Consider the following 21457-nt stretch of genomic DNA (forward strand, 5'->3'; position numbering starts at 1 on the left):
ATTAAATGCTGGTCGTTTGGCCTCAGTAGCAGAAAGTGGACAAAAATGTTTCCTCTCAACACAGTTCAGAGGTCGACGAGCCAAACTAAGCTTCATGCTGCCTTTCACCGTCATTTCCTGTTTAACAAGAAAATGCAACTAAAGAAATGCTGAATCAGCAGTGATACATCAACATGTTTCCTAAATTGTACGGCGTGTCTTCTGCAAACATTTAAAAGTCTCGTTCCCAGTTTTTGTTTATGTACATATGATATTTACCTCTTTCCTGCAGGTTAGGCAATGTTTAACAGCCTCTCACACACTGAATACTGAAGCAGTTGGTGAACCTGCTTTTCAGCAAATTGAGAGTAGACTTGATAGAAATAGGGTAGTCATGGCATATATAGAGGGATTCTACTTAAAACATGACCTGGTACCACACCAAAAAACATTCTTAAAAACGGCTTACAGTTAAAAACAAAAAGACACCAAATGTCTGCATGTGTTCTTGCCAGTTTGGACTGGAAGAAGTTAGAGTGTACGTGCTGGGAGGGGTCACCCCTGAGGCCAAAATAGGTACAAACCTCCTCTCTGTGATGCAGCATATTTCATTAGTGTCTCTGTAAAGTAGAAAAAGTATTTTTGTCTGCCTTTTAAATAAGTGTAAATTAGGAAGCGATATGAATATATATTTAGAGAGCCGTGTACAGTCAGTGTAGGATAGATTATTCATTTCATGACAGACATAAGTGAAATATAGTGGGGAAATATACAGGATATCATTTACATTTTTACCTCATTTTGATTTCGAGATACCTGTCCTCCAGAGAAAGAGCAGTCACTGACGAGACACGCTCACAAATACACAGTAGACTGTAAATAAATCATGCATGCCACACACAAACCAAGAAATACAAATGAATACATAAAAAAACAACAATACCAATATGCTTATAAGAAGTGCAGTAAACTGTCTTGAAAGTCTACTAATAGAGTGATGAACACATAATCATAACAACCATCCCGATAACATAAATTATTTAAGAGCTATTGTTAGCGACTGCTGCAACCTTCCCTTCATGCCACAAATACTAAAAGTAGCACATCCTCATTTAATGGACCCCACAACTTGTTTCATCCAACAATGTGTAGTTAGCATTAAGCAGAAGCTCTGTCATGCAGTCTCTTGATTTACAAATCATCAAATAAAATCGACTTAACAGTTGAGGTCAAGACTTCAGCACAGACAAAGTGCATTGATTGTATTCAATTAAAGAAGTCACTTACCTTGCACTCTGATCAGGATGAACACAGCTCTCTTTCTTACATCTCAACTCTCTGAACTGCTGAGTATTATTTCACTCAAACACCTGGTAGTTTTGTTTTACTTGTAAAAAAACCTTTAAAACAACAGCATCTAGAATAAATATACAAATAATTCACAGGAAACACAAGGATTTTAAATAAGACATTTTATTATTATTGCATACAAAAATAGTGTCAGATGTGCTGCGCAATCACAACGAGGAACCAAGTATCATGATCTACTAAAACATGATATTCTAAAGATCATCAAACTTCATCTTAACAGAAAACAAGCAGTCAGATTAAAGTTTCACTGAACACCGAGAGCTTTGTCGAGGAAATTCGCAAAATTCTTGGGCTGTCCGGGCAAGAAGGGCTGAAGAACAGAGAGATCCATCGTCCTCAGTGTTTCTGTCAGGGTGCTGAAAGATAAATCGATAATAGCTTGTTACTTTTGTCGTGCTAAACAACCTCACACGTACAAGCTGCACATGTGAGAAACACATACCTGCACGTGCAGTACAACAGGTGGGAGTCCATGTGCAGCTGTCTGGCCATCTCCAGTTGGTGGTTGTTCATCAGCTTGTCATTGACGACGACCAGCAGAGGTTTTCCTGCTCCAAGAGCCTCCAAACAGCTTCCTGCTCCTGAGGACCAACACAAGATCCAAACATCCTAATTCATGAGTAGAACTGAAGACAGTCTGTGTTTTTAGTACCGCCGGTTTGTCGTCATTTTACTGCGATATAAAACTTTGATTTTCATACAGTGAACTTATTGTCTTCTACTTATTTTTTGTTGCATTTATGACGGTGGGAAGCTCTGCCAGTTCAAGATAACCAATAATACACAACGAGGAGTCCTGATATGTAGAAGTAATGGACCATGGAGGTGAACAAACACCACAGCATAAAAAAAACGTGTCAGTATTATAATAATTTATATTGTTTGCAGGTAGTTCAGCTCATAATACGATTCATTTCAACTGTTAACATAGCATGATGACAAAGAATTTTTGCTTTATGTTGTTCGGAAACCTAGAAGACAGATTACTTGACACACACAGGTTTCTATTACATGCTTTTGAAAATAGTCAGCAATACTGTAAGGTGTATATCATTTGTGGTAAACTGTGTCAAACTGCAAAAACTATATGATCCTTTAGTGCTGCTAAAAGGTTTCAGCTAGTAGTTAGCGGGATGCTCTCTGATGGCCTCGGTTCGTATCGGTCTGTCTTTAGGCTCTGCTGTTTTAATCAACGGTTTTCTGTTTAATGTTTGCACACTGCTGACAAACCTGTGTTTGCTTTTGCTTTGAATTCTACAGAGTCATTAATGTGTTCTTGGCAGGAAATGAACATGGAAACTACCGGTTCTGGCCGACCCTTTTAATAGTTATTATGAGCATTATGTTTTTATAAAAAAAACTGAACCTAGCAGACAGTAGTTTGGCTTATGGAGCAGCATAAGTGGAGCATGATGGAATAAGAGGAATGATAAATGAATATGTAGCCACTATTTACAATGGGAGAAAGTGACATGGTGGCAGGAGGACATGTTATTTTAAATACTTTACTCGCCTGCATGGCTGATGACGAGGTCCGCCTGCTGGATGTCGTCTGCTATAGAGTCTTTAAACCGATAAGCCTCCAGTGAGACGTGTGGACAGCTGTCAGCAGCTGGAAGAATAGATCCTCGTCCAGCCTGAAGAACCAAATGCTCATATCCACGAGCCTTCAACACCTGCGGGGAGAAAAAAAGAAACTTATTATAGAACTGGTCAAAACTTTCAGAAATTCGCACTTTGATGTTGCCGCAGTTTACAAAGACCAAAAACCTGGATAATGGATTTCACATTTTAAAACCACTGTGAAGACTTCCAACAGGTGACGTCTTTAAGTGCTCTGAAGTTTCCCCACTGATCATTAGAAACAGCAGGTCTGAGCCGCTTCTCTAAATGTATTTCCTTAGAACCAGCTTCAAAACCTGACAGCATCACAATTTTGGTTTCATGTTTCTTATTTTGTAGCTGTTATCATTAATACTTATTGGCCACACCAGATGCAAGTATTGCTGTTCCAGGACAGAGCCAATAAATTACTCTTGTTTTAATACCTTTGGCTTTGAAAAAGATCATTTTAATTTGATAGTTTTTCTAGAATGAATGCCCTATTATACAAAATCCAGTTAGTAGTATACCACAATGGTGAACTGTATCCAAGTACATTTACTCTGTTAATGTACTTAAGTACAAATTTAAAGTACTTAACTTGAGTATATCAATGTTATGCTAATTTATATTTGTACATACATTTCAGAAAATAAAATATTGTGCATTTTACTCTACTAGCTTTTCGGATCAAGATTTTACATAAAAATTCAATGACCATATAATAAAATATGATGCATTATTATAGATTAAATTGCCTAATACTATATGAAGTATAATTAAACTAAACGGCCACCAGCTAAGATATAACATTACAAGACTGGTTGTCATGAAAATAATACAATAATATACCACTGAAAGGGGACATTCTGCATAAATAGTGGCACACTTTTAAACATGTTAAATGCAATACTTTAACCTGTAGTGGAGTATTTCTCTAGTGTCACTGTGGTACTTTTGAAGGTATCAATACGTTGCAGCAGTACAGCAGTCACTCTCCAAGCTTTACTCATAATAACCAACTTTGCTCACCTGCACGGTCTCCGGACACGTGACGCCTTCGATGAGATCATCGAAGCTCGTGGTGCCGACAGTCACAAACACGGTCTTCATGACTTCTCAGCTGAAACTGTTTTTTGCAGGATTTGTGAGTGTATTTTCAGAAGCCTCCTCTCACCAGCTCATCCTCACCCCACAGCCGTGGAACTGACAGCTACTTCCGCTTCAAGCCTGTGACGTCACAGTCCGTGAAACAAACACGTGATGCTGCCACCTCGAGGCCTGGAGCTGTAACCGCTTCATACGGACAGTGACGTGAGTGGAAAAATACTAGTTTGAGGGTCTCTGAGCTGCACAGCTTTACATGAAATATAATAGTAGAGAAATTATACATTATTATAACTTCTTTATAATAAAAGCACAGCTCGAATGTTCCTTGATCTGACAATAAACTGAAGTACCATCATCATCATCATCATAGACAATAGACCCTCTCTTTAATAGCTCATAGCTCTGCAGTGTGAACTGTTCTTTACTGTAGTTGATGGTGTGATAAGGTGACAGAGTACAAACATATTGTACATAAGATAATGTCATCAGAGGGAAGTTTCTGAAGGACAATACTTTAAGGAGAAGCATTCATCTGATAAGAAAAAGGCTTGTGCTGTGTTGGAAGTTAAACTCTGTTTGAAGGGGAAGATAGAAAAAAAACACATTTCTGGTGACTGTCCTGATCTGCAGAGATCCAGAATTCAGTCCACCGCCATCCTATTTCTCACAGAACACTTTCCTGGACTAGTATGTCCCGCCAGACGCCTAATGTCACGTCTAAGTGGGAATGAATAATTGCTCAAAGACTATTTATGACAAGCAAACACACCTGCAGAGTGTGTGATGTTAAGACTTTGTGTTACTGGAACATGTCGGCGTACACCAGTAAACCTGTTGACGGAGATCCACAAAGGAATCAGTGTATTAGTTTGTACACTGACAGCTGGGCTCAAGGTTGCATTATCACTGCTGCTGATATTTTCACCACATACGCCCTTCTTAGTGACGAGCTGCCTCGCAGGAACTTGTAGGTCAAAAGATTTTGAGGCCACTAGAGTATAAAGGCTGCATTTGGTTAGGTGAGTTTTCTTAAGAAGTCTGGGCTGCACAAGAAGAGAGCTTTAACTTACCAGTATCCCATATTATGCAATAAACACTATTCATTCATGAATACCCCTTTAGCAATTTAGATTTCTCTTATTGTTGCAGCTTTCATTTGCTTTAATCTCATGCACTTTTTACACTGCATTGCATTTATCACACCAGATCAGCACTCTTAATGTCTTTAATTGTCTTGTGTTTATGGTTTTATGCTGCTGTTGTCCTCATGTAGGACAATAGCAATCTGGACTGAGCTGTATTTTCCAACTACTTTTCTGATAAAGCTTTAATAAAGAAAACCTACAACTGTTAACAGTCCCAACAAGTATAATAAGCTCCATATATCCTTCAGTTTCAACGTACAATTCTGCTTACACATTATCACTAACAATATAAAATACAAATCAATCATTAAGCACCAATAATAATCCAACAATAAAATAGTAGTTGTATAACAGACAGATGTCATTCTGCTGCCCCACCACCAGCTATTTGATACTTCAAGTAAATATTACTTCTGTTCTTACTACTTCAAAGTAAAACATTGAATGCAAGGTTTCTGTTTGTAATATTATTTTTAGTATTTTTACATTGTGGTATTGCTATTATTACTTAAATAAATGAACCTGGCTGTCACACACACTTGACAAACAAATTTTGCTGATAGAGGACCACAAGTCTCATGGAAAGAAAGCATTGAAGACTGTAAAATACATGTTTGATTGTCCAATTAGATATAAAATAACACAACCCAACCATTTCAATGACACTTGTGGTCGTTGATACTTGCTGGTGACCTGAACACGGACCTTGTGAAGGAACAAGCTGCTTTCCTTCACAGAGATACAAACACTTGTATACTTAGTACTCAGCAGACAACCCAGTGCTGCTTTTGTTTGGATAGATGTCTCTGCCTACAACTCTCTTGTGGTGTAGGCAGAGATAAACCCAGCAGGAACCAGGACAAGGCAGTCAAAATACGCCCCCCCCCCCCCCCTCCCACTTCTTAAGGAGCTTGGAAGAGCTGTGGTGACCCTGCTGACTCAGCGACACAGCAGCAGCTGCCAGCTCTGTGAAGGATGCACAAGCTCAGCGAGCTCACAGCAGCTCCACCTGACAACCGCAGAGCGAGAGGAACCAGAGCCAGTCCTAAGCTCTGTGGAAACTACAGCGGCACTGTGTGTGACAAATACAAGAAACTAAATGTGCAACGCGCACACAGACTCAACTGCACTCTGCCAGCCTGATGCATGAAAACACACACAGGAGGAAGTGGAAGAGCTCTGAGAGCTGGTATTTTTAGACGATGCACCTTCAGACAAAGTTTTAACTCCGTTAGATATAATCAGGGACATCTCAATATGCAGCGTCTTGCTAACTCTACATAGAAATACTGCAAATTAAAATCCTTTGTTTCATTCTGTACTAGTAAACAAAGCAACAATACATTTTTGATCTTTCAAACAAAACAAGTGGTGTAAAATGTGGTCGAGACCGCAAAATATAAAATGTAATGATCATGAGAATGTTTTTTTGCAAAAACGTTTCAATGATTCATTCACATCTGTATAAAACACTCACATTTTTAGTTATTGGTGATTGTACTCGTTCCTTCCGTTCATACTGGCTGTAAATTGATCACAAACTTGGACAGACGTTCACTTGACTTGGGGAGGAATGTGGCTTTCGTCCCGGTCACTTATAACTGGAATGACATTATGAACGCATTTGTTTTTGGCCCGTATGGAAAGGAAGAACAATTACAGTAATCAAAAAATGGTCTAAATATAGATATGAGCTTGTCACTAGTTTATAGGAGGAAGCAGGTGCGCTTCCCCTGCACTAAACATGACTATTCTTTAACTACCACCTATAGCGAAGTTAATATTTGTAGATGCATTTCTGGCCACCTGATGAATGTAAGTCCAATATTAAGTATCAATGTAACATCGCTTATAGATCAGAGCAGATACTGAAACTGTGCCCAATGACAAAAGCAGAAAGAACAGTATGTTTATTACCAAATGACGACAGATTTTTATATCTTTGAGAAAAAAAAAAAAAAAAGAAAAGAAACATGAGACAAGGGTGCAACAGAAAATATGTAAGGCTCTGTTAAATCCTCAGCTTTAAAAACAATGTACCAGATATCCTGAAAAGTCACAAAAAAGCAAAAACTAGTAGTTTAAAAGTTTAAAACCGGCTACCCATGTCGTTAGTTTTTAATAAATATGTAACTATAAGAAAAAGAAAAATACAAAGTTAAATCTGATTAACTGTGCCAGAACTTTTATCAAACCACATTGCTGCGACTTATTAGACAAGAAATCAGCGTCTCCTGAATTTAAAGCAACACACGTCATGTAGCCAAACACAAATCTGCACTGTGAGCTTCCTTTGGTCGTTCCAAAATCATTCTCCCACAGACTCCTCGAGAAAACTGAAAATGGAAGACCTGCGTCCACGTGATTCATGCCTTGTAGAGACTTTGACAGAATTCAGGCTAACAACATTAAAATGGCTCTTCCTTATCACTTCAAGTGGATTTAGTAGAACATTTTCAATTTTGAGCATGCATGTTTTCAGATGAGTTTGGCTGCTTCAGGCTAAAAAGGAAATTCTTGTTGTTACAGGTTTAATCCACAGAGTCGTACGTCCCGTCTAATTTTTCCTAAAGCTAAAAAAAGTCGTTGTACACGCTGCTGTAGTTTGTGTTAGAAGAACTATTTCAGACAAGATTCTCAAAATAGAGCCAGCAGCATAACTGGGCAGCAAACTGGTCGAAGTATGCATGCTTAAAAGTCAAAATGTTTCAATATTAGGAAATACTTTGTCAAATTCCAAACTTGAGACACAATACAAGTAATAATAAAGTATATAATAGTGATTAAAGCAGCTTTAAAAAGAAGCTGCAACCTCACAAACACTCCTGCTTATTATTTCAGGGATACTTCCGACTAAAAGGAGAAAAAAAAAAAAAAAAAAAGAGAGACTGAAATTCACAGATGGCCGTTCTCGCTCACTACAAGTCAGTCAGTCTGACTCCATCCTGGATCATCGAAAAGGCCGTTGAGGTTGCAGCAGAAACGTCTTCTAACAGTTATGATATCAAAAATAGGACAGACGTCTTTCCTGTCAGATGCTCTGTGATAAGAGTCAGAAACCACACTGAACAGAAACTTGACCGGCTGCGTTAAGTTTTAGTCGGTTTGTCCCCAGGTTCATGGTTCATCAAAATCCTCGTGGTGGTCCAGACAAATTATGCATCTAAAAAAGAAAAAGAAGAACAGAGAAAAGCCAAAGCAGCTTATTAATACCACACGTTTAAATAGCTAAAACTGGCATTCTCATTGTGCAGCTGTGTGCTTAACACAACTTCCTGTTTTGGAACATAATTTATTTTTCAGGATGTCACATTTTCCTCTTTCTCCAGCTCGGCTCGCAGCCCCGTCTGTTTCATAGACTTCACGGCCCTGAGCTGCTCATACAGTTGTGTTCTTCACGCCACATACTTTCTGCCATTTTATGATAACAAGCTAAACCAACGGTTTGCACGGCGCAGCACCGCCCACTCGTCTTTCTCACTTCCAACTGGACCTCTCCTCTCCATAACACTAGACCGAAAACGCCTCACAGTCATCCATTTGTCACATTCCTCCTCAGCTTGTGAACCATTTTATATCGCAGGGACATTTTATCACATTTTTAAAATTAGTGAGCCGCCAACTGTGCTGTGCTCATGAGCTCTTTTGGGGCGGCCCGTACATGAATGCAAGCATGCAAAGGAGGATGGTAATGGCCGTACTTGTACCTCTTTCTCACTGCACCACACAGGCTGTGCAGCACTGTTCCTGCTTCTCCGGCAGTGTGGAATAATTCATCTGTCGGACGATCTCCGCAAACAGCTCGTCCACCATAGTCTTGCTCTTGGCTGAAGTTTCGATGAATGGGCAACCCCACTCTTGAGCCAGAGCTCGTCCATCTGACCCAGCCACCTCACGCTCAGACTCCAAGTCGACTTTGTTCCCGACCAGGATCAGCGGCACCTTCTCGAACCTCTTCACTCGAACTATTTGGTCTCGCATTGGTCTGATGTCCTGAAAGATGGACAGGGAGAGGATACGAGTGGTTTCCCATGAAAACCGTAGTTTTTGTAGCACTGAGACAAATAATCAGTGCACCAAGAGAGAGAAAACAAAATGCTGACATACTCACAGAAAATGTAAATAATCGAGTATAGTGGAGAAACAGTTAAAGGAAGATTATAGTCAACAAATAAATACTACGTATTAAACATTTTCCTTTCTCTTTGTTAGGTGTAATTGACAAAAGCTTTCCATAGTTTGTCAGATTTTTTGTATTAGGCTACATAATGCCCTTTTAGTAGAGGAGATATAAGTATAATATTTCTATATACTATATGCAAAAACAGTATACAATGAGAATAAGAACAGCTGTATATTACATAATGTATACAATTAGTGTGTAGTATCGAATCTAGGACACAGCTTAGGCCCTTGAAAAACTTCTTCATCACACAAATATTGCAGTCTCTATTAAACATGTACATTATGTTTAAAGTACACAAGTTGTTGTGGCAATTCACTATTTTGAGTTTTCTGTTAAACCCAGTTTAGCCATATTGAAAAGTTGAGGCAACTACGAGGCAAACCAGTTTTGCAGGCTTGATATCTTACGCTGTTAGCCAGTTTCACATTTAAATAATGTCAAACACTTTAATGTTTCTTGGTAGTTTGATAAAAAAAGTCTCTGTGCACACAAGGCTTTAATGTCTATAAAGTTGCCTAAAACTGAACACATTGATGTATGGACTGTATTTGACACAAATTAACTATTGTACTTGAATAATAAAGTAAAATTGAAATGCTGCAGGGCTCTGCATTTAGACAGTACGAGTCACACCCTGTTACAGCGTTTAAACGCTGTGATGAACTACCCAGGTATAGACAGTTTAAGGTGTGCGGTTAAAGGTGTGTGAGCTGACATGTACAGGTGACGGGTGTACCTGGAATGACTGCTGGTTGACCAGGCTGTAGACCAAGATGAAGCCCTGTCCGTTCTTTATGTACAGGTCTCTCATGGAGGCGAACTGCTCCGTCCCCGCCGTGTCGAGGATCTCCAGCACGGAGGGAGACGAGTCCACCTCGATCTCCTTTCGGTAAAAGTCCTCGATGGTCGGGTCGTATTTCTCGATGAAGGTGCCGGTGACAAACTGGACGGTCAGCGCGGATTTGCCGACCCCACCGCTGCCCAGCACGACCACTTTGTATTCTTTCATCGGAGCGGTCGAGGCAGGCTAACTTAGCAGCTAACGACTTAGCTAACAGCTACACTGCTATACTCGCCCCAGAAACATCTATCAGGCCCTTTAAAGAGCTAACATGCGAACTGGAAAATGTTGGGCAATATAAAACAACTCCTCTTCATTCACATGAACCCAGGTGTAGTGCACATACTGTTCGCTTTTTCTTACGTTGCCTCGCTAGTTAACGAGTAAAAGTTGATGTCCGTTGACGTTAACTCTGGTGTTAGCTCGCGGTGACGCTAGCTCGCTTCTGGCTAAATTCAGTCTTACGCGGTCCCATGCTCGAGCCTCAAGACTTTACATCCGATCTGATAAACCACAAGCACCGGGGACTCGTTAACTAACTTGCTGTCTAGCTACAGGCAGCAAGTCACGGTGATACACATTACACGTTCCCTATAAACAACATGCCAATTCCTGCAAACACACCAGCCCGCCGGTGTCGCACTGGTTATGTCAGTCCGTCCGGGCCTTGTTCTGGTTCCGGCCCGGCCCGGCGCCTCGGCACTATCGACGGACACACCGCAGATTCAATATTGTAGTCCGAGGGTCCATTGGCAACAGTCTGTTGCTGCTCCAGTGTAGGTTTGACTCTGTGCTGGGGAGGTTTGATAACAGAAAGGAAAGCTTCTTTTTTTTTTTTTTTCTTCCACCAACTGATTTCCTGAAGCTAACAGTCTCGTTTCCGCTAACGACAACCAGGTTTCCGGTGTGACTGTTTTCGGAATAAAAGCCTAATTTCTACGGCAGTGAGGTTTAAATACTTGAATGAGCTTTACAGGTGCTGCAAAACATGACTCATATTACCAAGTTTACTATGATCCCATACAAAAGATAATTTTATTTGTAAATATAATTTTTACAAGTCAGATATTAACTGATTTAAGGTCATGCAAACAAATATCAATGGACCAAAAAACATTTTAAAAGAGTTGTGCTAGAGAGGACTAGTGGTTAAGATGCAAACCATGGAACAGCAATGTCCCTAATATGATTTTAGCTGGGGAAAGTTTGTTACATGCCATAATCCTCCCTCTCTCTCTTGTCTGTATTTTTGCTGTCATCAAAATCAAATTAAAGGCAGAGCAATACTCTTTAAAAAAATGTTTTTATATATAGCTATTATAATTAATGATGAATGTCAAATGTATTACTATTGCCAAACAATAATTTAGATTCAACCTATACCTTGTTTATGAAAGCTTAAATGTTCAGATGTGTCAAGGTAGTGATTTAATCTATACTCATCGGCTGAAAATCATGTTTTTGCGGTGTTATTATCTTTTCTCACCTTGCTACAGTGATGTAGAAGTGTACTCCAGGATGTGTCAGTACACCGCGACATCAGGGTTGAGCGTGGTGTGATAATTCTAAGGTTGGTATGATTCATGTTTTTTTTCTGTCTGTATTCTTTTCAGCACATGCTTTAAAATGTGCTTCCAGAATGATTTTGTCAAAAACCTGTTGATTGATTTGTTCTGATATTCAAACTTCAAACAAAGGCCATGACTCTGTTGAATTGCAGTTCCTTATACAATATTTATATATACTGTATGTCTATGTTTCCGAGACATCAGACTTCAACTATAATATAACCTTTAGTCATATAAATATCATCAAGTCATACACAGGAAAAAGCTCACAATTCAGGAGACACATGGAAATGTCTCTTTAAAAGGTGACACAAAAATATAATGAACAAAACACACCACAAGAAGATCACGATTATGTGTTTTATTAAAGGTCAAACAGAAATAGCAGAACTCATCATAGGCACAGTAACTTACTCTTAATAGCTATACACGGCAAAACAAATTGGCATGTAGCCAGCAGCACATACAAGCACCACAAGCTGAAAACAGAGTGAAACAATAGATGACTAAGAAACAGCAGTCACTTTCAAGTCTGTCCTAGAGTGTCAAGAGAGAGTATTTCATATGGCTTAGTCCTGAACAGTCTTTGGCCCTCTTCATCTTCCACGGGTTGCCATTCAGTCTGCGATTACACCCAATTTAATAATCAATCACCAACCCGACAAAGGATTTTAAATAAAGGGATCCGTTTTACACTCCATACATGTGCTGTTTTAAGTCAATACGAACATAGAATGTAAAAGAAAGACTACATCTTACATGATAAAGGCACAATTACAACTGAATTGTTTTAAAATAATGATGACAATAAATCTATTTCAAAACAAAATCACAATCATATTTACTTGTTTGTGACCAAAAACCCACAGTATGTTAAGTCCACTCCACATGTGGAGTCAGAGGAACCGACTCACCAGGATGACTCAGTCAATCCACCACTAGGACAAGTGCCATGGCAACAACATCTCTGGCTTTAATAGCAAATGAAGAGCATCACATGCCCAAATCTGCAGGAGCAGAGTTGCGTAAGGATGTTGCTGCTGCTGCAAGAATAACATTGGAAAACCAGGTTTTTAGCAATTTTGACAAATAGCCTGAGGAGAATTCAGATTTATTGTTGTTTTGGATAATGACATCAAGGGAGAAAAGAATAAACCCATTTTACAAAATGACAAAAGTAAAGTGAATTTAAAACCCTGTGAACACATCTCACATTCATGTCCCTCTGTAGTCAGATTTTATTATCTGCTCCACTTTTCTAACTGGCTGCTATTCAGCCTGCATGTGGAGATACTCTGTGCTTTTCTTTTGGTGTGTATTTCTGGAGAGAGAGGAATGCACCTGCATTCATGTCTTCATTTTGAGCATTTAAGGACAAGGTTAGTACTGGTTTATCATATATATATATATATATATATCCAAACTGACTATTTATTCTAATCCACCTCTCTTGTTTGATGTCAGGGTCAGATATTACACTAAATTAAACTGAAAAAAAGTATTTTTTAAAGCAAATCATTTGTGGTTTACAGCTGGGCAATGTCATGCTTGGCAAAGAACAGGGCTCTAGCAAACAAACAAAAGGACAGATCCTTCAGAGCAATCTTTTTATACTGTAATAAAATGATAGACATACTCGTATCATTAACAATACATTGATTTGATTTTTAATCAACTCTTTTATCTATATTTATTCAAAATAAATTTTGAGTATTTTGACATAGTTATGTACATAAGTGCAAACAAGGTGAACATCACACATTCGTATACACCTCAGCAAGGATCGACATCACCCAGCACAGCTGGGCAGAAAGAGACTTCTGAACCACCTTCTTGACTAAAACTGAACTCTTTAATGGATGCTCAGTCTCCATACGGAGAAAACTGAGCGAGGGCTGTCCAGTCTGAAGGAGGTAACCAGTGGGGATTGCTGACTCGTTTGATTTTACAGAAAAAGCAAATCTTTCTATTAGTCCACAAGTCTCTTTACCTTCCTGACAGATAGGTGTTTGCTTTAAAAGCCAAAGTCCATTCTTATTTCTCAAAAACTCCATGTACAAGAACAAAAAAACAAACAATTAAGGTCAACTAAACAAAACAAAATAAACACCTGATCTCCCCTAAGGACCTTTGGATATTACAAGGATTTAAGTTTTTCATACAAAATATTTAATCACGTCGCAATAACAAGACAAACTAATTAGACATTCCCTTTTTGAATAAGTTAGTGATGTATGTTGTTTCAATTAATGTGAAAAAAAAAAATCACAATTAGGGTAGTAGAAAGGTAGCCATGTTGTCAATTTGTTGCCACTGCAACAGCAACTTAACAATGACTCCATCATTGTATACAAATGATTTTCATATTATATATTTTTCTTGTTGGTCTACACAAACTATTAACTATGTATAAATTAGTTTTTTTTTTTATTTCCATGCTGTTTTTATGTCAGTTAACAAAAAGCTTAACTTACCATTATTACATGTCACTTTCATACACAGTTATCACATCTTTATACAGTGATCAAGAAATAAGGCCCTTTGTTTGTGCCCCGGCAAAAATAAGTATGCTCAGGACTTAACTGTCCACATGCTAAAGGATCTGGTCACTGGCCACAATGATCAGAGCATTTTGCATATTCCAGAGTTATGATTCATGGGAAAAATACAGTGAGGCCTAAAGGAAATCAAGTACAAGAGAAGAAGAAAGGGAAAGAGGTTAAAACATTTGTTTTCTCGTGCCACACGCTCTTGTACATCAATACATACATCTAAATGTACCTAAAAATTCAAATGCCATCAAGAGGCACAATTTATTAATCAAGTATTCTGTTGTTTTCCAGCTGGACAGCAGTTAGTGAAGGCATAATGATGTGAAGGAGGGAGGAGACGAAGGCTATAGTGAGGGGTTTTCTTGGCTGGATAAAGCTAGTCTTTAAAAGCTGTGAGATGAAGACAAACTAAATTGTCTGAACATTCGAATCATCAATTTCATTGAGTAGGAGAGAAATATGTCTGTTCAAAGACTTGACAAAATGTAGCTGCTCAACACACTGAATGACAAGGAGACAACTTAAAGGAGAAGTACGTTTCGGTACCAAAAGGTACATTTCTTTACAGACGTACGATAACAGGCATATAACAGGCTAGGCAACGCTTGATCCACCATGTACATAAAAAGTAAATTATTTCGGGAAATACGTTTATTCACTTTCTTTTAGAAGGTCAGATGAGAAGATTTATCTCAATCTCACGTCTCTGCGGTAAATATGAAGCTTGAACCAGGAGACAGTTAGCTTATCTTAGCATAAATAATAGAATCAAGGGGGTAAAGCTAGCCTAGCTCTGTCCAAAGTAGAGCGAGACCAATAAATCAGCCAATATTAGCTTATTATAGAAATATTGTAATTGCGTATAATTCGGCCGATACAAGCAATTGCATCAGTATACAAATTTTTTTTTAACTCCTAAATCAATATTAGTGTCGGTCTCATAAATACAGTACCAGTTGAGTTACAGTCCAAAGTTACAAAAAATTTGCCTGGCAACACTTCTACAGCTCACTAATTAACGCACAATATCTTGTTTACTAATCTTTACGCTAATCTCAGTGGCTGCAGGTTCTAGCTTCACATTTAACACACAAACATGAGAGCAGTATTGATCTTCTCATCTTACTTGGAAAGACAGTGAATAAGCTCACTGGGGTACTAAAGTTACGGTAGCACACTGATTGGGTGCACCCACACAAACCCAAGATCAATCTAACTTGCCCCCACTGAACACAATAGTCAGTGTTCATGGGTGGGAAGCCAGAGCGGGATTACAGACATGTTGCAGCACTAACAAACTCTTACTGAATGGTCGGTCTACACTGTTGCTTCTGTATACAGCTTCCCCAGTAGGAGTTAACAGAAACAGGGACGGCAGTACACGGAGCACTGACAAATCCACATTATGCAAAAAAAGAAAACAAAATGCTAAAAAGAAGGGTAGCATGCTGATTTTCTCAATTTTGCCCCGTGATTATACCATTGTTTATAGGTGCATTTTGGGCACTTTGGCTACTTTCTAAGAGAGGGGTACAACAGCTGATTAGCAAGAAACGGTACTGTTCTGTACCAGTATGGTGCACATCTGTACTTCAAAAGCACAATTCTGCTCTAGCTTTTCTGAGTGAAAGATATTTCTAAAAGTAGTCACACCATCCATTGACATTAAATATAAATCTATATAACAATACACATACTTTAATATGTCTTAACACAGTATCAGCATGGTACCTACAGTATGTGACCTCAGAAATAGTCTATATATAGTGAATCATTACATTTCAACATGCCTGTCTTTTAAAAGGGCATGTGAAGAGTTTTTGCAATAGATACATTTACGACACGATGACATTATTTAAATGAATAACGTTCAGTGGGAAATGCCGAAATATCTGCAGCATTTACAACTAACCAAATATGTGATTCATTGTCTTTTTCAACACACCTAAGAATGGACACAACTCACTGATCTATTTCTTTACATGAACGATAAGACAGCACAGCTGTCTCAGAGAAGAAACAAGTAGAGATGTGATTTACTGTTATAATAACGTACCAAACGACACATCTATCTTTGAGCACTGGTCCTTTCTTACAGTGTATTGACAGTGGTGGTTTGAGGAGACTTGAAAGAGGCACATTTGAATTTGGATGAAAGTGATTTCAGCCCGGTTTCCAGAGCCGTTACGCTCAATTTTTTGCACCTACAAAGCAATTCCTTCCATTCATTTGAGATCCAAAATGTAACTGGTTTGCCATTTTTTTTTTTTCAACATTAGACATCAAACGGGTGATTTATTCCTCCATCTCCTGACTTTACTGTAACTCAATTCTGGTTATAACAGATGTGGATGCAATATTCAGAGTCCTACTAATTTCGACAAAAAGGACACATCAGTAGAAAAGACGACACATTATAAAGTCAGACAGGACATTTTCAAGTTCTAAGCTTTCTCCCTGAAGAGCCATAAAACATAAAAATCTTGTGCCACTAATTCAATCCAAAAGCCGCATGAAGGGAGAGAATTACACAAACAAACTGCCTTTTTAAAATACATCTCTGAGTTTGAGAGTTACACATACATTTTTCATATATTGCATTAAATTGGGCAGCTCCTAGCATATACCAACCACCACTTGGCACACACAGAATTTAGGCACAACATCAGGACACAAATCCAGCTCCCATCTTGTGCAATAGCTCTGACATCAGGTGTTAAAGTTTAACAAGTGCCAATTATAAAAGTCTGACTCTCGGAAATATAATTGTGTCTGTACTATGATTTCAGGTGAGTTGAACAAACGCATGAAATCTGGGTTTGTGGCTGATGCCAAGAAGTGAATTTGACTTGTAGATTGTCATTTTTTAACACCACGTTTCGATATCAAATCATGGAGGAAACGGGACAAACAAACCTTCCTTTTCAGTCATTAGACAGTAACCCAGCACAGCCGCGACTAAAGACACTGCATCACTCAAATTCAAACAGTTTTAATAACACAAACTGCCTTAAACTGCCATTGAGGCAGTTTGTTTCCTAGATCAAGAAATGAAGAGCCACATTCTTATAAATCTGTCATCTCAGCCCCTTTAGTGTAGATGTGATTGTATTATGTCACTCCATCAATGTGTAGTTCTTCAATTTTGTTGCATTACATGAAAAGTACCATCTCATTTTCTGCTATTATCCCATCACTACCAGATACTGACTGTGAAACCGGGGATTCAAATTACATTCATAAAACAATGTAAATTTAAAGTGGCGATCACTGTAATACCTACATTATCTTACAATTGGAGCTATAAGTTGATACATATATGTAACAACTATTGCCTTTAATTGAAGAGAACGTATAATAATGTACGTTTTCAGTGTTTTGAATCATTTGTGAAACTAAGTCTCCTCTGCAGCTGAGCAGATAAATCAAAGGCACAAACAAATGAACAACAACAACTCGTTAGCGTTTCATCAGGCAAGATGACACCATGAGAATAAACTGAATAATATACATGGTACAACACAAATGTTACATTTGTAGCCATCTTGAAACGTAAACATGACATGGTATGAAACACTCTCATTTTGACAATAAGTACTGGTTGCAGACCAGCGGCAGGTCCGTTTCCCGCTTGAATGATCTCAATTTCCAGAATTAGCTTTTCAGAGTTTCTGACTTTGGAACAGTCAAAAGTGTTCAAAGGGTCGCATCATGAGATGGCTCCATCCCATAAAGGGCATGTAGTCTTCAATGTGTCTGTGTGCACATGTCTGCTGCACTTTTAAGGTGTGGGCATGTATGGCTGTACGAACGAGGGAGCTCTATTGCTCAGCCAAGTCAGTGTGTATCAGGATGGCTGCTTTAAAGCAACAGTAACACGTCCGGGCTTGTATTGCGGGAATCATCGCAGCTTTCTTACGTTCACAACATCTTATCAGAAGTTTCACACTCATTCAGTGTGCGCTGTAGGCGAGGCACATTTTAGACCGCCCTGGTAGTGCGCATGGTTTCAGGGGCTTTAACTGGGGTTTTGGGAAAGGCTTACTGAGTTTAGGGTCACCGGAGCAGCCACCAGCAGTTTGGGGACGGGACAGAAATGGGTTTCCATGGGCACGCACTGGGGCACGCACTGGAGCTCCACTGGATCGGGAGACAGAAGCTCGGAGGGGTCTACTGGAAGAGAGAGAGAGGAAGAGAGGAGAGGAGCAGTGAAGTCACACTGACACGAAGATCTACACAACAGACGAGTCAGCAAGATTCAGTTCGTGTGCAAAATATTTATAAAGTAAAGCCAGAATTATCTTTCAACAAGTGAGCCAAAACATGACAATATTTGTTTGTACTCACGTATTTTGAATAATTATTGTTGGAATGAAGCCACTAACTGCCATTCATTTCTAGTTTAAAAATGCTGCCAAATTATGTGGATTAAGATTTTCCTTCTTAAATTCATTCTTTAATCCAGGAACAAAAAACCTTTTAGACCATAAAGAGAAAGTAAAACTCCTTTAAAAACCATGCTGCACTGTAATCGGGCTTAAAAGGTTAACGCCTCATTAAAGTAAATACGAAAAATATAAACTTGAAAAGAAAATAAATCCTTTTTTATATCACACAGCCACAAGCAACTGCTAAACCCCCCGTGCTAGACCACGCACTGTATGTCCATAAATTACATAGAAGACAGAGACAGACATGATACACCAAACTAGGACATTTAGATGAAAACAGTTGCTTATTTTAACTGTTCGCAAACACCACAACAGACTGGAAAGTGAAGACAGATGAAATGTGAATATAATAAATGTGACTCTACAGGCAGGTGTTTCTTTAACCTGATGGAAGGAGACTACGAACAGGACTCAGACCTACTGGGCTAAAAATAAAAAGAGAACTGAGACGAAGGAGCAAACCTGATTCGAGGCGGCAGATTCAGCGAAAGGAACATTGGTGACTGGGGTCGAAGCCGACGAAACAGTGGAGGTGGTGGCACCGTGCATCATGGGAACTTTTATTCGGGCGAGTCAGACGAAAGACAGAGGACGAGGATGTGGGCGGGGAGGAGGGGGGGAGGACAGGAATGATATGATTACCATGGCAAAATGTGTCGGATCAAAAGTCATGGCACAAGTCCAGTGATATTGCCAGGATGAACAGATATCAAGACACATGCAAACAAAATGAGAGATAAAGAAAACTACAGTTTATTAGCAAACTAGTTAAAAAATGTAATAAAATGCACTGTTCCACTCACAAATGGTTAGGCAATACACAGTCATACAATCTAATCAGACGGGAGTATCTGATATATTGTATTCAAATGGACAGAGCATGTGTATGGAGGGAGCAAATGATCCATAAGATAGAAAAACACTTTTCAATAATGTCACAGCTGTAATGCGACAGTTTATCTTTTCTTTAGAAAGAGTGGAATATCATAAAATCTGCGATTTTGTTATTGTATCAGATTTAGTGACTGATAAATTTCAACATCTCACTTTCACTTTATATTCAACTTATAAATGTCCAGCGATGAAGGAGCTTTGGACAAAGACAGCACCAATATTTGCATAATTTCACACTAGTGTGATCTGCTTTCTACCAGCATCTTTGATTAATGATTAATAGGGAGATTGAGACAATGTCTAATGTTGGGACAGGTTAAAGGAAAACTCAGTTTACAAGTCATTTAGAGTACTACTACAGTGATCCTGAAAACACTTATATACACATGTGTATACATACATATATATATATATACACACATACTTATGTGTCATCTATGTCTGCCCCTGCTGACATCATCAGGGGTTACTTTCTCAGACTTGACCTGTGTGTTCCAATACCCACACGACCATACTATTTATAATGCGAGAAAAAGATTTAGTATGCCTCAATACACAGTATGTCAAATGCAGTATGCCAAAAACACCTACTGCATCTGGTCAAATTTCGCAGTATGCAAGCAAGAATACTCTTCTGGCTATTCTGGCTATTCTGACCCACAACCCCCTGCCCGGTGGATATATGAGCAAGAGGTTTAAAGTTCAAGGTGCAATGTCACGACAAAATGGTATTGCTGCGCTCCATTTACCTCATAAATCAGAAGTCAGAGCACGGACTGACATCAAACCCGAATCGCTCGCGTTCCAGTACAACAAGTCCCAAAACTTAAAAGGGTTTGCTCCAGGTAGGTTAGCTATTATTAGCATTACCAGTTAATAACGACACATTACGTCGGTATTTTGTGCATACAAACACTGTAGCAACATGTCCACAGAAGTTGGACAGTGCTGTATGTATGACTGATTTAATGGGACACAAATAGGACAGACATGATAATAAACAGCATATTAATACTGATTTTTTTACTGTTGATAGGCGGAGAAGCCGTCTTGGATTTTGAGGTCAGGGACGGTGGGGTTCGTATGACTTCAGGATGCTTTCCAGTTGAAATTTCCGACTGGAAAATTAGAAAATGTACAACTTCCCAGTTCAAATGGAATGCAGCACTTGTCCCAGTTGAATGCATACTGCAATCAGCAGTACGTGCTTTGTAAGGGCAGATGCTGTATGTACTAAACGTAAAAAGTATGTGATGGCAGCGTCTATATCTTTAAAGCTCCTGTACGCCCATACAGGTGTTTTCACTTATATTGCCTAATTGGACCTTTTCTCAGGACTGTGTGGGCGACTACAAAGGCATTTAATGGACATCTCACTCACAGTTCTGCTGGTTTTGTTGTCGTGTTGGGGCGGGTCAACATACACTGTAATCATTGCTGATAGTACAGTTTACTACAATTGCAGCAGTTGCTTTACCCACCAGCAGCAAAACACGACCTGGTAACTTCATTTCATTGTTGTTTATAACAGAACTCCTAAGTTTCTACTTTTACTGACAGGGACATTATATCACTGTCATAATATCAGCATGCAGCAGTGGTAAATGTGATGTGGATGGAGAACACAAAGACACACACACACACGATTGCCATGATTACCATCTACAAGATTTGTGACTGCGATTACGATCAGCATTGCAATAGCTGACACTTTTTCTATCTGTGTTCGTTTTGATAGAGATAGATATATATATATAT

The 21457-nt window shown here is 38.9% G+C and overlaps 3 protein-coding genes across 8 annotated transcripts in view; all 3 read right to left on the minus strand.

Moving 5' to 3' along the window:
- Window positions 1-1436: 1436 nt before the first annotated feature.
- zgc:92907 (UDP-N-acetylglucosamine transferase subunit ALG13 homolog) lies at window positions 1437-5668 on the minus strand. The gene is made up of 4 exons (XM_031862498.1): window positions 3985-5668; window positions 2864-3026; window positions 1793-1931; window positions 1437-1706 (listed from the first exon to the last, which is right to left on the minus strand). Exons 1-4 carry the CDS (start codon window positions 4063-4065, stop codon window positions 1595-1597), a joined length of 495 nt encoding a protein of 164 aa, XP_031718358.1. The 5' UTR covers window positions 4066-5668; the 3' UTR covers window positions 1437-1594.
- A 426-nt stretch (window positions 5669-6094) lies between these two features.
- On the minus strand, window positions 6095-12045 carry rap2c (RAP2C, member of RAS oncogene family). The gene is made up of 3 exons (XM_031862496.1): window positions 10130-12045; window positions 8915-9200; window positions 6095-8370 (listed from the first exon to the last, which is right to left on the minus strand). The coding sequence occupies exons 1-2, from the start codon at window positions 10400-10402 to the stop codon at window positions 8922-8924; spliced, it is 552 nt and encodes a 183-aa protein (XP_031718356.1). The 5' UTR covers window positions 10403-12045; the 3' UTR covers window positions 6095-8370; window positions 8915-8921.
- Window positions 12046-12148: 103 nt separating this feature from the next.
- mbnl3 (muscleblind-like splicing regulator 3) overlaps window positions 12149-21457 on the minus strand; it is a 27094-nt gene continuing 17785 nt past the window's right edge. For 3 of the 6 annotated variants that reach the window (XM_031862490.1, XM_031862492.1, XM_031862491.1), the window contains one exon: window positions 12149-18527. In XM_031862490.1, coding sequence (XP_031718350.1) covers window positions 18373-18527 — 155 coding nt within the window. In that variant the 3' untranslated portion in view covers window positions 12149-18372. Of the gene's footprint in view, window positions 18528-19267; window positions 19363-21457 lie in introns of all 6 variants that reach the window. The other 3 variants (XM_031862494.1, XM_031862493.1, XM_031862495.1) reach the window with 3 other exon arrangements.

Source organism: Anarrhichthys ocellatus, unplaced genomic scaffold, assembly GCF_004355925.1.
Source record: "Anarrhichthys ocellatus isolate YVR2014 unplaced genomic scaffold, GSC_Weel_1.0 scaffold27, whole genome shotgun sequence".
NCBI classification, from domain to species: Eukaryota; Metazoa; Chordata; class Actinopteri; order Perciformes; family Anarhichadidae; genus Anarrhichthys; species Anarrhichthys ocellatus.

Coding starts and splice junctions, on each gene's coding strand:
- zgc:92907 (XM_031862498.1), bottom strand. CDS start 4,065: ATGAAGACCGTGTTTGTGACTGTCGGCACCACGAGCTTCGATGATCTC. Junction 3,027..3,984: donor CGTGTCCGGAGACCGTGCAG/GTGAGCAAAGTT, acceptor TTCTCCCCGCAG/GTGTTGAAGGCTCGTGGATA. Junction 1,932..2,863: donor CCTCGTCATCAGCCATGCAG/GCGAGTAAAGTA, acceptor GTTGGTCCTCAG/GAGCAGGAAGCTGTTTGGAG.
- rap2c (XM_031862496.1), bottom strand. CDS start 10,402: ATGAAAGAATACAAAGTGGTCGTGCTGGGCAGCGGTGGGGTCGGCAAA. Junction 9,201..10,129: donor TCAACCAGCAGTCATTCCAG/GTACACCCGTCA, acceptor TCCATCTTTCAG/GACATCAGACCAATGCGAGA.